The sequence below is a fragment of the Ictidomys tridecemlineatus genome, chromosome 15 (genome assembly GCF_052094955.1).
Source record: "Ictidomys tridecemlineatus isolate mIctTri1 chromosome 15, mIctTri1.hap1, whole genome shotgun sequence".
NCBI classification, from domain to species: Eukaryota; Metazoa; Chordata; class Mammalia; order Rodentia; family Sciuridae; genus Ictidomys; species Ictidomys tridecemlineatus.
In genome coordinates this window covers 14,617,337-14,631,456 of record NC_135491.1, presented here as the reverse complement: position 1 = coordinate 14,631,456, position 14,120 = coordinate 14,617,337, and the positions used below count along the sequence as shown (strand labels likewise).

General features: G+C 62.6%; 2 protein-coding genes across 2 annotated transcripts; one reads left to right on the top strand and one right to left on the bottom strand.

The window, feature by feature from the left end:
• The first annotated feature begins 8,812 nt into the window (after window positions 1-8,812).
• Nccrp1 (NCCRP1, F-box associated domain containing) lies at window positions 8,813-11,900 on the top strand. Its single transcript, XM_013363390.3, has 6 exons — window positions 8,813-9,175; window positions 9,561-9,623; window positions 9,699-9,750; window positions 10,275-10,370; window positions 11,327-11,465; window positions 11,560-11,900. The coding sequence occupies exons 1-6, from the start codon at window positions 8,866-8,868 to the stop codon at window positions 11,698-11,700; spliced, it is 801 nt and encodes a 266-aa protein (XP_013218844.2). The 5' UTR covers window positions 8,813-8,865; the 3' UTR covers window positions 11,701-11,900.
• Window positions 11,901-12,813: 913 nt separating this feature from the next.
• Sycn (syncollin) lies at window positions 12,814-13,887 on the bottom strand. The gene is made up of 2 exons (XM_040280146.2): window positions 13,493-13,887; window positions 12,814-12,823 (listed from the first exon to the last, which is right to left on the bottom strand). The coding sequence occupies exons 1-2, from the start codon at window positions 13,885-13,887 to the stop codon at window positions 12,814-12,816; spliced, it is 405 nt and encodes a 134-aa protein (XP_040136080.1).
• Window positions 13,888-14,120: the final 233 nt, after the last annotated feature.

Here is a 14,120-nt window from a genome sequence, read left to right as displayed (position 1 = left end):
TGTGGGGTTTGCGCGTGTGGTGCCCGAGGCCCCGGCCTGGCTGCTTGGGTGGGAATTCATGGGCAGGGGCCTGGCTGACCGGGATTTTGTGACGGTCCCCAGACAGGAATGGGACAGACCCTGGTCCTGGAAGCAGCCCAGCAGGCTGAGTCCATGGGCCACAGCTGCCAAATGGCAGTTTCCTGGAAACTTCGAGGGTGTTTTGAGCTGACCTCACCCTCGTCGTGACTGCTGACAGCAGATGAGCCAGTGACAGCAGACGGGCCAGTAGACACACGGGCTCTTTAGGGACCTGATGAAGTTGAGGGACCTGGAGCCGCCAGCCTGCGCTGCTTACTCGGCCAGCAGAGGGCGTCCCCTAAGCCGAGGGGCTGAGCCCAGTGGGCGGGCACGGAGGTGACCACCTGCCCCCTCCCCAGCACCCAAGAGGGGGGCAGAGGCTGACAGGAGCTCCCCCTGGAGCCCAGTGGGCACCAGGACCTCTGCCTGCTGGCGGGGTGGGCCGAGGTGGGTCCGCAGACCTGCCCTCCCGCTGAGCTGACGGGAGCCACTGTCCCTGCAGGGCCTGCCTGGGCGTCCTGGGCACTCACTGTCGGTGCCAGAGCTGTGCTCAGCCCGCGGGGTCCCCACAGGGACAGACTTAAGCCTGAGAGTGAGGAGCCCCGGAGCCCCCGCTGCACGAGAACCTTCTTGAGGCCCGGGGAATGGCACGTTCTGGAAAGGAGGCCCGAGCTGGCAAGACGAGGCAGAGACCAAGACCCAGCCAGGAGGGTCCGCGCGGGGCCAGGGCTCCCAGGGGCACGCCTCGCCTGGCGCTGAGGCCTGGCTCCGCCTCAGCCCAAAGTGGAGTGGACGGCCTTGGCCGTGGGCAGTTCCGCCAGTGCCCACCACGGGCTGGGAGCAGGCTGCTGCTGCGCTGTGAGTTGTTCCAGAAAATAGGAGCCCAGGCAGGCGCACGCAGGCTCCCTGGGGACTGCTGGTTGGGGGGCCCTGTCACTGCAGTGCAGTGACATCCTGGGGGTAGCTGCCACCCAGCAACCGGTGAAGACGGGAAGCTGCCGCCACCCACGTGCCATGCTGGGACAAGGGGCCGGTGTGGTCACTTGCAGGAACACTGGGAGGCCGCTTGCCTCTGTGTGCCCTCCCCCCTCCACCCCGGGCTTCAGGTGCCCCCTGCTGGCAGAGCCGGCTGGTCCCCCTGCGCCTCCGAGTGGCTCTCAGGCCTCAGTCTGGGCAGAGGGGCCGCTCAGAGCGGGGTGTGAGCCTGGTGGCAGCCGCCTGGGGCCACAGGGGGCTCACTTTGCCCAGGTGTGACTGACCGACCTCCATGAGCAACGGACGTCGACTCGGGGCCAGGAGGTGCCATGCTCAGGCCCAGGGTCCAGGCAGAGGAGCCAAGGGCGGTGACGAGGTCCCAGGGGAGCCACTTAACAGGTCAGACTGGTGCCGCAGCCTGGGAGCGTAGAAAGGCAAACTCCTGGGCCCCACCCCAGGCTGAATCAGAGACTGGGCGGAGCCAAGCGGACTGTACCCCTGCCATGCTGGGGACAACACGGTGCTCTCCACTGGGCTGCATCCAGCCGTTGTCATTTTGAGACAAGGTACCGCTGAGTTGCTGAGGCCGGCCTCAAACATGTGATCCCCCTGCCTCAGCCTCCTGAGTCGCTGGGACTGCGGGTATGCGCCACCGTGCCAGCGGCAGTCTGTGGTCAAGGCCTGTTCCGGTGTGGAAACCCTGAGGTCCACACTGCTCGGGTGAGACGCGGAGCCGTGTGGGATTCCCCCCTCTGGGGTGTTGGATCCCAGTGACCCTCCTTCCACCTCGTTCCTTCATTGGAACTAGCGCTCCTTATGGGGTACGGTACAAAAGGCCACACCACCCCAAAGAGCTGGGAAAGGTGGGGCGCTCTCCTCAAGGCCTTGACCCAGAAGCAGCAGCATTTCTCCGGGAGCCAGTCGCACACGGTGCCTGGGCGCGAGGCACTTGGGAATGCAGTCTCATTCTGCACAGCCCCGTGGCCCTCAAAGCTATGGAACTGTGATTCCTCGCCTCAATGGTTCATTGAATTTTCTTGGCCTTACTGAAATTTTGACTAACAGCACAACAGAGAACGCAGAGGCAGACCAGATTCGTGCAGAAGCTTCCCAGCGGAGAGCGATGGCCCACAAACCAATAGGGGAAATGTTAAGGCAGGTTGGTGGCCTGTAATCCCAGCAGCTCAGGAAGCTGAGGCAGGAGGATCGCCAGTTCACAGCCAGCCTCAGCCACGCAGACCCTGTCTCTAAAGAGCCTCTGGGTTCAATCCCCGGCACAAAAATCATCATTTATAAAGGATTCAGAAGTGGAGAAAGATTTGCAGAGTCTTACACTGACAAGACACCGTGGGGGAAATAGAGTGGTCCTAACAGGGCGAGGGCAAAGGTGCGAAGAGGAAGTTTAGAGAAGAAAGAACCCAAGACCAACAAGGGCACGCACAGGCGCACAGACTCGGTCATCAGAGGAGCCCAAAGTCAGACGACCCGATGCCGTCTCAGGCCGTGAGCAGTGGATCAAGTCGGCCTTGGTCAGATTAGGCACCGGACACATGCAGCTTCCTGTCACTCCAGCAGTCACCCTGGGACTTCCCAGAGCCAAGTGCAGCCTAGACACGGGGACCGAGCACGACGGTGGCCACGCAGCTTTATTTATGGGGCAGGAGCTGGACGCAGCCTGCGTGCCCTTTCTGGGGGCAGAGTGCAAAAATGGGGGGCTCTCCCCAGGATTCCTGTGCAGCTGGGGAGGAGGGTCAGGCCAGTGAGACACAGAGGAAGTGCAAATACCAGGTCCAGGGAGTTCACATTACAAATTAAGGGCCTAAACAGTGGTCCTCATTTGCAAGTCAAAATACCAATTAAATACTACAGCCACCCACTCTGGGGATCAAGGGAAAGAAGCCGAGGGAGAAGCAACTCCTCGATGGCCCATGGCCATGCTCTGGCTATTTTCTCAGCAAAGGGCACCTCCCCAAGTCTCAAGTATCAAAGGTAAAAATTATCCAGGTAAACCAGGCGAGGTGGCGCACCCCTGTCATCCTGGCAACTCAGGAGGCTGAGATTGGAGGATTGCAAGTTTGAGGTCAGCCTCAGCCTCTTGGCGAGAACTTGTCTCAAAAATTAAACAAGGACTGGGGGTTGCTTACCTAGCATGTGTGAGGCCCTGGGTTCCATCCTCAGCACCTCATAAAAATAATGAAATAAAGGTGCACTGTTCACGCACAATGACAAAAAAAAAAAAAAGACTGGGGGGCGGGGCTCGGTCGTAAATCACCCTCCTGTAGCCAGGAGTGAGGACACTTCATGCCTCCTGGCAACACCCCACGTGTATCAGAAGACCCACTTCCCAGATGTGGAGACTGAGCCCCATGGAGAAGAAGGGCCAGGCCCTGAGTCAGGGCCAGGCCGTGGGCTGGTGGGGGTGCCTCAGCCCGGCCAGGAGCCTCGAGCTCACTTATCCCCGTGGCCAGACGGGGACATGGGTAGGCAAGCGGCTGAGAACCAAGGGCCAAGCTTGCAGGGGCAGCCGCTGCCCAGGACGCTTGGCCTTGAAGGTCACCAAATGTTCTGATTTTTTTTTATTTTTATTTTTCGAGAAATCCCCATTTCCCTGCTGAAGCCCTTAGATTTTAAAGGAACCAAATCACACAGACAGGAGCCATCCGCCACCATCAAATCCGACTGTGTCCCCGCCTCTTCTAAGCGCCTGGTTGACCTCATTCAACCCGAGTGGGCTGAACGGTGTCCCCAGGAGACGCGTGACCCTTGTGAACAGGGCCCGCAGCTGCGGCTGGGTCGGGTCTCCAGTCTCTGGGAGAAGCCGGAAGAGGCAAAGGATTGTCCCCAGAGCTCCCAGGAGCGAGGCCCTGACACCTAGGTCTGCGGCTTGGGCTTCCAGGACGTGGGGGCCGCGTCTGAGCCCGTTTGTGGCCAAGTGTCCAACAGCCCAGGAAACGAGCCCAGGACCGAGGCCCTCCCGAGGCCCCTCACAGATGTCACCCAGCCAGGAAGGGGTGGGACACTGGGCTTGGGGGCTCTGCACACACTCACCATGCCACACGGGTCACTGTGCCCCGGAGGGACCACAGTGTGGACAGGAAAGTGTCAGCTTCCTCTTCCCCAGTGGCCAGTCCCTCCACGGGGCCCGAGAGGCGGCTGGGGCAGCCCAAGGAGACGCCTAGGACTGGGGGACAAGCGGGGCTCCTTCTGGGAGGTGGGACAGCTCAGCGCCCTCCTGCAGAAGCCCCGGGGCGTCTTTGGAGTCCGGGGACCTCGGCAGCGTCCTCCCCCCTTCTTTCCCACCCCCCTCTGACCCTCCACCAGGTCCTCACGGGGCTGGGGAATCTCGTCCTCGAAGTGAACAGGTGACCCAAGCCCAAGGCACCAAATGCACCAGATGACAAAGTCGACCTTCCCCCCCTCCCGCCCCCCAGCTCCCTCCCGAGACAGCCACTGGGAAAGAGCCCGCTGTCTCCTTCCAGAAAAGCAGCACCCACAGGAAACAGCGGACACGTTTGCTCTGCGGGTCAGCATGCTGCCCAGGACTTCTGCGTCTTGCTTTCTCCTAACAATGCACCTTGGTGGCTGTCACTTGATGGTACCTAAAAAGCAGCCTGGCTCTTGATCGAGGCTGTGTAGTACTCCTCCCAACAGATGAACCAGGACAGATGGGAACTGTGCTGTTGACAGACACAGAAGGAGCTTGTGGCTGTCGCTGTTCTAAACGACACCACGGCAGAGGTCTCACTGGCACATGATTTACCCAGCACACCTACACTTCCCCGGATGCTCACCTGCCCTGGGCCCCAGGTGATGCCTCTGGGTATCCCAGATCCCCTGTCCTTCTCTGGCTCTGACCATCCCAGTCTCCGTGTCTCTCTTGCTGTCTCTATGCCTCAGCCTCTTTCCCTTTCTGTTCATCTCTGAGCCGGTGATGGTCGACCATGGAGCCACATCCCCAGCCCTTTTTAGTTTTTATCTAGAGACAGGATCTCACTAAATTGCTTAGGGCCTCGCTAAGTTGCTGAGGCTGGCCTCGTTTTTTGCAATCCTCCTGCCTCAGCCTCCCATGCTGCTGGGATTCCAGGTGTGTTCCACCACGCCCGGCACGAAGACTCTTTTTTTTTTTTTTTTTTTTAAAAAGAGAGAGAGAGAGAGAGGATTATTTAATATATTTTTTTTAAGTTCTCGGCGGACACAACATCTTTGTTGGTATGTGGTGCTGAGGATCAAACCCGGGCCACACGCATGCCAGGCGAGCGCGCTACCGCTTGAGCCACATCCCCAGCCCCAGACTCTGTCTTTGACTGGCTCTGGCTCCTTCTGAATCCGTCTCTTCCTCCCCTATTGCCCCGCCCCCATCTCTGCCTCTGTCACAGCCAGCAAGGGGACAGACCTCGGCTCACCACCTGCCACCCCAACACACAGCACTCAGCCCAGCCCCCCTTGCCCCACCCCAGCCCCTTCCAATGCAGCCTCCTGTCCTGCAGCCCTGGTGGGAGCCCGGCTGCTCCCCCAGCCTGGGCACTCGCTTCCCGCAGGCTCTGTCTTAGGGACATGCTGGCTTCTGGGGTGACCTGGGTTCTGCAGGGAAGCGGGGGAGCTTGCCCAGGTTCCCACTGGACCCTCTCCTCCTGGCCTCCTGGCCCTCCGTGCCTAGCAGGTGGAGCCGCTGGGCAAGCCTGGACCAGGACAAAGAGTGAACAAACCTGCCCCAGGCCCTGCCCTGGTGACACTGACATTCTGGCGGATGAGCCAGATCATGACCCAGCAAACAGGTCCAGGACTCCGCGGATTTCTGGAGCACAATAAATGCAAGAAAGGACGGGGCGTGGCGACAGAGAAAAGCAGAGCTAGGAAGTGTGACTCGCCCGGGAAGACCCCTGGCCATATCTGTACATGAGGACAACCAGCAGTGCCTTAGGTAGTGACGACGGAGTGGAGATGAGGGCGGCTGTGGAGGCAGCTAGGAGAAGGCCATGCGGGCGGAGGGCGCGTGTGCAAAGGCCCTGAGACAGGAGGGAAGCTGGAGGGCCCAGGAGCAGCAAAGAAATATGGAGCACCGTGCGCAGGACAGGGGGTACCTGGGCTGCCCCAGCAGGAACCAGGGAGGACTGAAGCTCACTCCTGGAGAAATCCAAGCCTTCAAGAAGGAAGGTCCTTTGCCAAGGACACTGTGATTATGGTAGGCCTTGTTACGTCCAGGCAGCCCGGGCTTCCGCACAATGCTCCATGTTGTGTTTGTGTGTGTGTGTGTTGCTGGGAGTCAAAGCCAGGGCCTCTGCCAGCCCAGCACACCAGCATTACCTGGGAATTCATTTAACAGTAAATTCTCGATGGGTGCCGTGGCGCATGCCTGTAATCCCAGTGAATCAGGAGGCTGAGGCAGGAGGAGGATTGCAAGTTCGAGGCCAACCTCAGCAACTTAGTGAGGCCCTGTCTTGATATAAAAAATAAAAAGGGCTGGGGATGGGGCTCACTGATAAAGCACCCCAGGGTCAATCCCCGCCCCCAGAGTTAAAAAAAAAAAAAGGCAAAGTGTCGGGACCACAGAACCAGGGGGACGGGGCAGAGGCCAGCAGCCCACAAGTTCTCTGAGGGCTCTGAAGGGCACCCAAATTTGAGAACCACTGAGTTAAGCTCTCCTGCCTGCCCGAGCCTTGTCCCTCTCCCCTGATCGTCCCCGACTGCAGTGGGGGGACAGTGGGACCCCTGAGTGCTGCTTAATCTGGGGAAAAGGTCAGTTGAGCTGGAGACCTCGAGGGGAGCTCGTCCTGGGCCATCTGGTCGACCCACAGCACACTGACCACTGAGCGTCCTGAGAGGAGGGAGGAGTTGGCCTTTTACCTAAGCTTCCCGGGTGACCTGACTCGCCCCAAGATCCGGAACCCCTGAGGGTGGGGACGTGGGGGGGGCAGCACTCCAGGAGGAAGGACGACATAAGCAAAAACCTCAGGATGGAGCCGGCGCCGTGCGCCATGGCGCACACCTATCCCAAATCCCAGCAGCGAAGCGAGACCCTGCCTCAAAAATAAAAGGGCTGGGAGTGTGGTCCAGTGGTTAGGCCCCCGGGATCAAACACCGCACACCCCGCCATGGAGAGAACGGATCACGGAAATCCAGGGCCTGAATCCAAAGAGCTGGAGTCTCCTCCTGAAGGCACCGGGGAGCCATGGAGGGTTCAGGAGAGAGAGCGGCTGGCTGGGCGTGGTTGTCATGCCCTCCCACCGGGCTGTCTTGTGGTGGGTGGGCCACAAGTGGGTGAGGAGCCCAGAAGTCAAGACGTGGGCAGCATGCTGGGGTCAGCGCCTCCTGGACTCCTCAGGCCCCTCCCTCATGGTGTCCCTGCTCTGGGCCACTCCCTGCCCTGGATTCTGGCTCCACTTGGCAGCGGTCCTCCTGCCCCTGACAGGTCTGGGGCAGTGGGTGGGCAGCCAGGGCGAGGGTGTGCGCTGAGTGCCTGTGGTGGCCGGGAGTGTTCCTGGTTACGGGTGTGTCGTGGGTTCTGCTGGGGACTTCCGGGTGCACCCTGGGTCACGCCTACCATCCGTATCCCCTGATGTGCCCCCCCCCAGGGCCTGGCCACTTCCCGGGTCTCCCAGGCAGGTCACTTCGTCCATCTGGCCTCAGTTCCACTATCACCAGCTGCTGCTTCTGCAAGCTGTAGTGAGGCTGAATGAGTTCAAGACAGATATTAATGTCCCCATGTCCCCTGTCTGCTTCTGGGTGAACCAGTGTTTCTTCCAGGGGTGGATTTGGCTCTGTGTCCTGTGCAGTGCTTCTGAGTCTCCAGGGTGTGCCCAACTCACCAGGTTCAGCTGTGCAATCTTGGGGAGTTACTTGACCTCTCTGTGCCCCAGTTTCCTTGTCTGCACCCGGGCATACCAACAGTGTGTGTGGAGGCCGGGTTGCTCCACCTACAGGACCGGGAAGAACGCCTGGCTCGCAGGCAGCCCTCAATTACCCGAGCATCATCACTGGGGTGTCACGGTCTGTGACAGTTTGAGCACATGTCCCTGTGTCTCAAGGGAATGTGGAGCAGGAAGTGCCGTGGGACCAGTCCGGGGAGGGTGGCCCCTATTTTCTCATCTGCAGAGTGAGGAACAGCGGCACCTCCCCCGGGCTGCGCTGGGGTGCGGGGCGCCCCTCCCCACCTTTGATGGGAGATGAAATGAACTGGAAACCCCTAGAGCAGCACCTGCAAGCAGAGGCAGGGGGGGGGGGGGGAGACAGCTAGTGACCCTCCCCACAGGGGGCCACTGTGCGCCTGGCTTTTCTGAATCAGCGTGGGATGTGGCAGGAGGTGGCCCTGGGCACCTGGCCCTACAGGTTCCTCCACTCCCGCAGGGTCCCCAGCGCCCATCCCCCTGCGCCCCATCCCCCTGCGCCCATCCCCCACTGCAATGCCCCCTGGCCTGGGGGGGAGGGCCAGCAGCCCCGCCCTGTCCCCCTCTGCGACTCCCCAGGTCCCCACCTTGGCCTCTGCGCCTCCCTGGGCCTCTCCTTACTGCCCGGGACCGAGAATGGCAGGCCGAGGGCGAGGGCGCCGGGGAGGGACCGAGGCTGGCGACCTCCGCGGAGGGACAGGACGGGGAGGGGGTCGGGGTCAAGGGCCCCTCACCTGCCGGGTCCCTTAACGAGGTGTCACACCCTCTGCGGGGCCAGCGGGGCCTCAGGTGGCCCCGGGAATGGGGCGGGGCGTGGGGGGCGGAACCCCGGGAGGAGGGAGGTGGCCCCGGGCGCAGCGCCGCCCCCACCGCCCCCGGCTGCGGCGCCCCGCCCCCCAGGTAACCCGAGCCCCGCGGAGCCGCGACAGTCGCGCAGACCCGGGCGATGGAGGCGCAGCGGGACCGCGACGCGCTCGGCGGCGGGACGGGGGCTGACGCGCCCCAGAGCCCCCAGGAGCCGCCGCCGTCCCCGCCGTCGCCGCCGTCCCCGCCGTCGCCGCTGTCGCCAGCCACCCCCGAGAGCCCGCAGCTCCCGCAGCCCGAGCCGCCCGCGGAGGCCCACGCGCGGCAGCTGCTGCTGGACGAGTGGAGGCCCCTGGGCGGGCGCCTGCAGCTGCCCCCGCGCCTCACCTGGAAGCTGCTGCTCGTGCGGCGGCCGCTCTACCGCAACCTGCTGCGCTCGCCCAACCCCGAAGGTGCGGACGCTGCACCGGCGCCACCCGGACCGTCTGGATCTTCCTCTTGGCGGCTCAGTTTCCCTGTCTGTTGTTCCCACCCCCCTCCACCTTTTCATCCTTCTCGTTTCCTCTCTTGTCCTGTGTCTGTCCCTGCGTCCCTCTGTCCTGCCCCGCATCTCCACGTCCTAGCGTCTCTGCCCCCACCTGCGTCTCCCTGGGCGTCCCAGCCTCTGCCTGTCTCTGTCTCTGGGTGCCTCTCTCCCCCGTTTCACCGCATCCCCCTCCGGATACCGACCTCTCCCGGGGTCTGAGTCACTGCTCCCTGCCCTTCCAGTGCCACCCCAGGGCAGGGAGGTAACAGTGCGGAAGGACTGGCCTGAGGCTCCCCCTTTGTGCATTTCAGGGATCAACATTTACCAGCCAGCACCCCCTACCGGCCCCACCCGGCAGCCCCTGGAGGCTCTAGGTAGGTGCTCCCAGCGGCGCTAGGGGAGGGTGGCCCCCCAGAGGAACCAGCTGACCCTTGCCTCTTCCACCCCAGGCAATTTCCGGGGATGGCACATCAGAACAGAGATGCTCCAGCAGAACCTCAGGTGAGCCGCAGGCTCTGGGGCCTGCCCCAGATTCCCTGCTGCAGCCGTCTTCGCTGGGCAGCCTGCAGAAACTGACTTGGCCTCTCTGGGCCTCCTTTTCTGCTGTCAACAGGGTTGGTCATGAGAGAGGATGGGGGCCAAGCGGGCAGCACGGGGCTGGCTCCTCGCCCAGCACCCAGTAGGTGCTCAGCCCATTCCACCTTTACTGTTACTGTTCTCAGCCTCTTTCCCCAGGATGGGAAGAGTCACCTGAGGCCACACCTGTCCTCCATTATCCGAATCCCCGCTCTGTGCAGTGGATGAGACGGTGGGACTTGGTGGCTTGGAGTCGCACAGGCCTGGGTTGGGTCCTGGCTCTGCCACTTCTTTGCTGCTTGACTTTGATCTTAAGCCTCAGTTTTCCCATCTGCACAAAGGGTTCAGATTGCATCGACTCCAGGGGGCGGTGGGAGCCACACGGTCAGGCGCAGCGCGGGTGGGTCACAGCGGGTGCCAGACCCCACCTCCCCTGCCCCCCTCTACAGCTGGACGGTGAAGCAGCAGTGCGTGAGCCTCCTGGCCGAGGGCCTGTGGGAGGAGCTGCTGGACGACGAGCAGCCGGACATCACCGTCATGGACTGGTGCGTGCCCGCGCATGCGCTTGGCGGCCCAGGGACTCCCCAGAGCCCAGACTCCCCTGCTCCCCGACACTGAGCTCCTCACTGACCCCGGCCCCACGCTGCAGGCCCCAGCTCTCTGGCCCGTACTCTGAGTCTCTCAGGTTTCAGCCTTTCCAGGTCCCTAAATCTTTGGGCTTCCCTGAGGCTGTTCCTTTTTGTATGAATGCTTGTCCCCTCTGTTATTGTTTTTCCTTTCTTTCTGGTCCTGGGAACTGAACCCAGGGGCAGTCTACCCCTGAACCACATCCCCAGCCCTTTATTTTCTTATTTTGAACAGGATCTCACTAAGTTGCTAAGGCTGGCCTCTAACTTGTGATCCTCCTGCCTCGGCCTCCATAGTTGCTAGGTTACAAGCATGTGCCACTGTGCCCAGCTTCTCTGTTATTCTTGGGATGGATTCATATATATGAGAACACACACACACACACACACACACACACACACACAGGCTTTTTTTTAGTTGTAGATGGACACAATACCTTTATTTTGTTTATTTAGGTTTTTTTTTTTTTTAATGTGGTGCTGGGGATGGCCTCCTGCCTCATGTGCCAGGCGAGTGCTCTACCTCTGAGCCCCGGCCCAGGATGGCCTCCCTTGACGGCAGGAGTCGGTAGCACAAGGCTGGGGAGGAAGCCCTCCCTGACCACCCCCTGCTGGGTCACATGGGTTTGCCCCAGGGCTCTGGGTCCCCGTCCCATCCTGACCCCTCTGCCTGCGCCCCCCCTTCCATCCCAACCAGAAGTCACTGTCCCCCTGGACTGTGAGTCCCCTGAGGACAGGGCGTGGGGCTATCTTGGTCCCTTGGCTGCCAGGGCCGTCCAGGCTGGGCCTGCAGACTGGATGGGGGGGTATTGAGTGCGGGAGGGGACGCGGTTGTTGGGACGTGGTGGCAGCCCGAGGCCCGACCCCGCCTGCAGGTACGAGGACAGCCGGCTGGACCAGTGCGTCTACGAGCTGCACGTGTGGCTGCTGGCCGCGGACCGTCGCACGGTCATCGCGCAGCACCACGTGGCCCCCCGGAGCTCTGGGCGTGGCCCCGCTGGCCACTGGGTCCAGGTGAGGCGCCCCCACGCGACAGCCGCTGCTTTCCCACGACCTCGCGGGCGGAGGGGAGCAGGTGGGGTCTAACCAGGACTCCCTCCCCCCCCAGGTGTCCCACGTGTTCCGCCAGTACGGCCCCGGGGTGCGCTTCGTCCACTTCCTGCACAAGACCAAGAACCGCATGGAGCCCGGTGGGCTTCGCCGGACCAGGGTGACCGACTCCTCCGTGTCTGTGCAGCTCAGGGAATGACGGGCTGACCCTGGGCCTCCCAGAGCCTCCCCTGACCCCGGAGCACCCCCTGACCTTTGACCCCGACCTTGGCTTCTCCCCTGAAACCTTCACTCATCCCTGAATGTCTGGCACTCTGAGCTCCAGAGGCAGGGCCACTCCTTGCAAAGTCAGTGCTTGTCAGATAGTAGGTGCTCAATAAACTTCCGTGAGTGAATGAACGGCCACCTGTGCCCTGGGATGCTGGGCGCCGCCCTGGTGCTCGCCGCCCTTCTCCCCTCCCTAGAACTTCCCTCGGTTCATTTCTCCTTTGCAAATCCTCCAGCCCTTGGCCCTCCAGCATCTTCATGAGCCCTGGACTTTTTGCGCTGACCCTGACCTCTGTGATTTCTTCCCACTCCTCCCCAGTACAGACCACTGGACATCCCTCCACCATTTCTCCTCTGTCTCTTAACCCCTAGACTCTTCCCAAGTCCCCTCCGGCCCCAGCCCGTGCCAGTCATCATGCCCCAAGCTGTCCCCATGCCCCTCCCCCCACCATCCCTGTGTCTCTGCTCTAGTCCCCCAAGGTCTCCAAACCCAGATGTCCCCAAGGGCACTTGTCCCTAGGGTGGGGACACAGAAACATCCAGATTTGAGCTAAAGTATCTTCCATGTGTGGGGGGAGGGGATTAGAAGTTCTCAACCCCACCCCAAGGTCAAGCTCTAGCAGACCACTCCACCGTGCCTGGGTTGGGGGTGGCCAGGGCCCTGAAGGCCCCTGGTGTCCCAGACCCATCTCCTGAGGGTCCCAGCTACCTGAGGGCCAGAGCGGCTCAGGGCAGGATTTGTACCCAAAGCATAGAGACGTTTCACTACGCAGCCACCAGCCGGCTCCTCCCGCGCGTCTCTGCGTCCCACCCCAACTCCACAGCAGAGCAGGTGGCTGGGCCACCCTCCCGGGCATTTGCATGGCCAACCGCTGTCCCACAGTCCCACCCAGTCCTGCGTGGACGTGGTCCCAAGCACTAGATGGCAGACGGACAACTTGTCAAGGGCTGTATTGCAGAGAGGGTGGCGGGTGGCGGGCTGAAGGCGCCCTCCTCCAGGGTCTTGAGGCCGGGGTGGGCGGGGGCTGCGGTGCGTCCCTCGGGATCAGTAGCACCTGCAACGAAATCCGAAATGGTCACCGGGCTGTTAGGGCTCGGGTCCAGGGCGTGGTGGGGAGCTGGGGTGGGGGTCCAGGGCTCCGAGTTGGGGAGCGGGGCTGCTGGCCCGGGAGAGTGTGGCCGGGGCTCCCGGGGCTCTTGGGGAGCGCGCCTGGGCTGCTTTGGGGGTGACACAGCAGGTGCCAGCGTCTGGGGACCTGGGTATTTGAGTGTAGGGTGGGCTCAGGGGCCTCCAGGGCTGGGCTGGGGACTCTTGGACTGATTTGAGGGTTGGGGCTGATCTAGGGGGTGCAGGTGGGTGGGGAGCCCCAGGGCGGCTGGGAGGGGTGTCCTGGAACGGTCCTGGGGTCTCCAGGGCTGGTGGGTTAAAGCCTGAGAGTCCCAGAGTTGGGTGGGGAGCTTTAGATGTGACAGTCTGCAGCAGGAGGCTGGCGTGGGCCTGGGGCTGCTCCCCTCAGGCGATCCTCCCTGGGGAGCACATCTGGGGGGGGAGCAAGTGGATCATTCCAGAAGGGGGGCGGGGTCTGAGTTTAGGGAGCTGAGGGATCCAAGGGGCAGGGGCTGCCTGGCCCAGGCTGGGGTGAGGTGCCGGGGACCTTGGACGTGGGGACACCCAGGACTGGTGTCTCTGGGTGGCGGCTGGGGCGGCCCCGGGGCGCAGGCACCTGCAGTACAGCGCGGAGATGGCGTTGGACCAGTCCCCGAAGATGCCCCGGCGCAGCTCCTCCAGGCGCGGGTAGGAGCCGGACGAGAACTTGTGCGTCTTGCCGGCCTTGCCCGCGCGGGACCACACGGTGAGCTCGCAGCGCGGCGCCACCACCAGCGAGGACGCCGTGTTGGCCCAGCCCGAGGGCAGGAAGGGCAGGTCGGCGCCCGGCTCCACCGAGAGCTCGGCGCCCCGGCAGCAGTTGTCGTAGTAGGGGTCGCTCTTGTCGTAGAGCTTGGCGCAGGTGCGAGTCCCATCCTCCCGCTTGAGGTCGGCCGGCACCGGGCAGGCGCCCTGGGCACCCGGCACAGCCACCAGGGCCAGGGCCAGCAGCAGCGGGCGCAGGAGGGACATGGTGACACGGCAGGGCTGGCCCCCTCGCGGTTTTATGCACCTGGGCCGTGGGAAGGGAGAAGGTGCAAGATAAGGACTTGGGAGGGAAGGAGGGGGCGCCCTCCCCCGAGTGGGGACCTTCCCGGCCCAGGCCATGGACACAGGTGGAGGGAGAGCAGGCTGGGGGCAGAAAGCCTGGCACCTAGCGTTGGACAAGGCAAGGCCACCATGGCCAGTAGGCAGGACTTGAGGTC

Coding starts and splice junctions, on each gene's coding strand:
- Sycn (XM_040280146.2), bottom strand. CDS start 13,887: ATGTCCCTCCTGCGCCCGCTGCTGCTGGCCCTGGCCCTGGTGGCTGTG.
- Nccrp1 (XM_013363390.3), top strand. CDS start 8,866: ATGGAGGCGCAGCGGGACCGCGACGCGCTCGGCGGCGGGACGGGGGCT. Junction 9,176..9,560: donor GCGCTCGCCCAACCCCGAAG/GTGCGGACGCTG, acceptor TGTGCATTTCAG/GGATCAACATTTACCAGCCA. Junction 9,751..10,274: donor ATGCTCCAGCAGAACCTCAG/GTGAGCCGCAGG, acceptor CCCCCTCTACAG/CTGGACGGTGAAGCAGCAGT.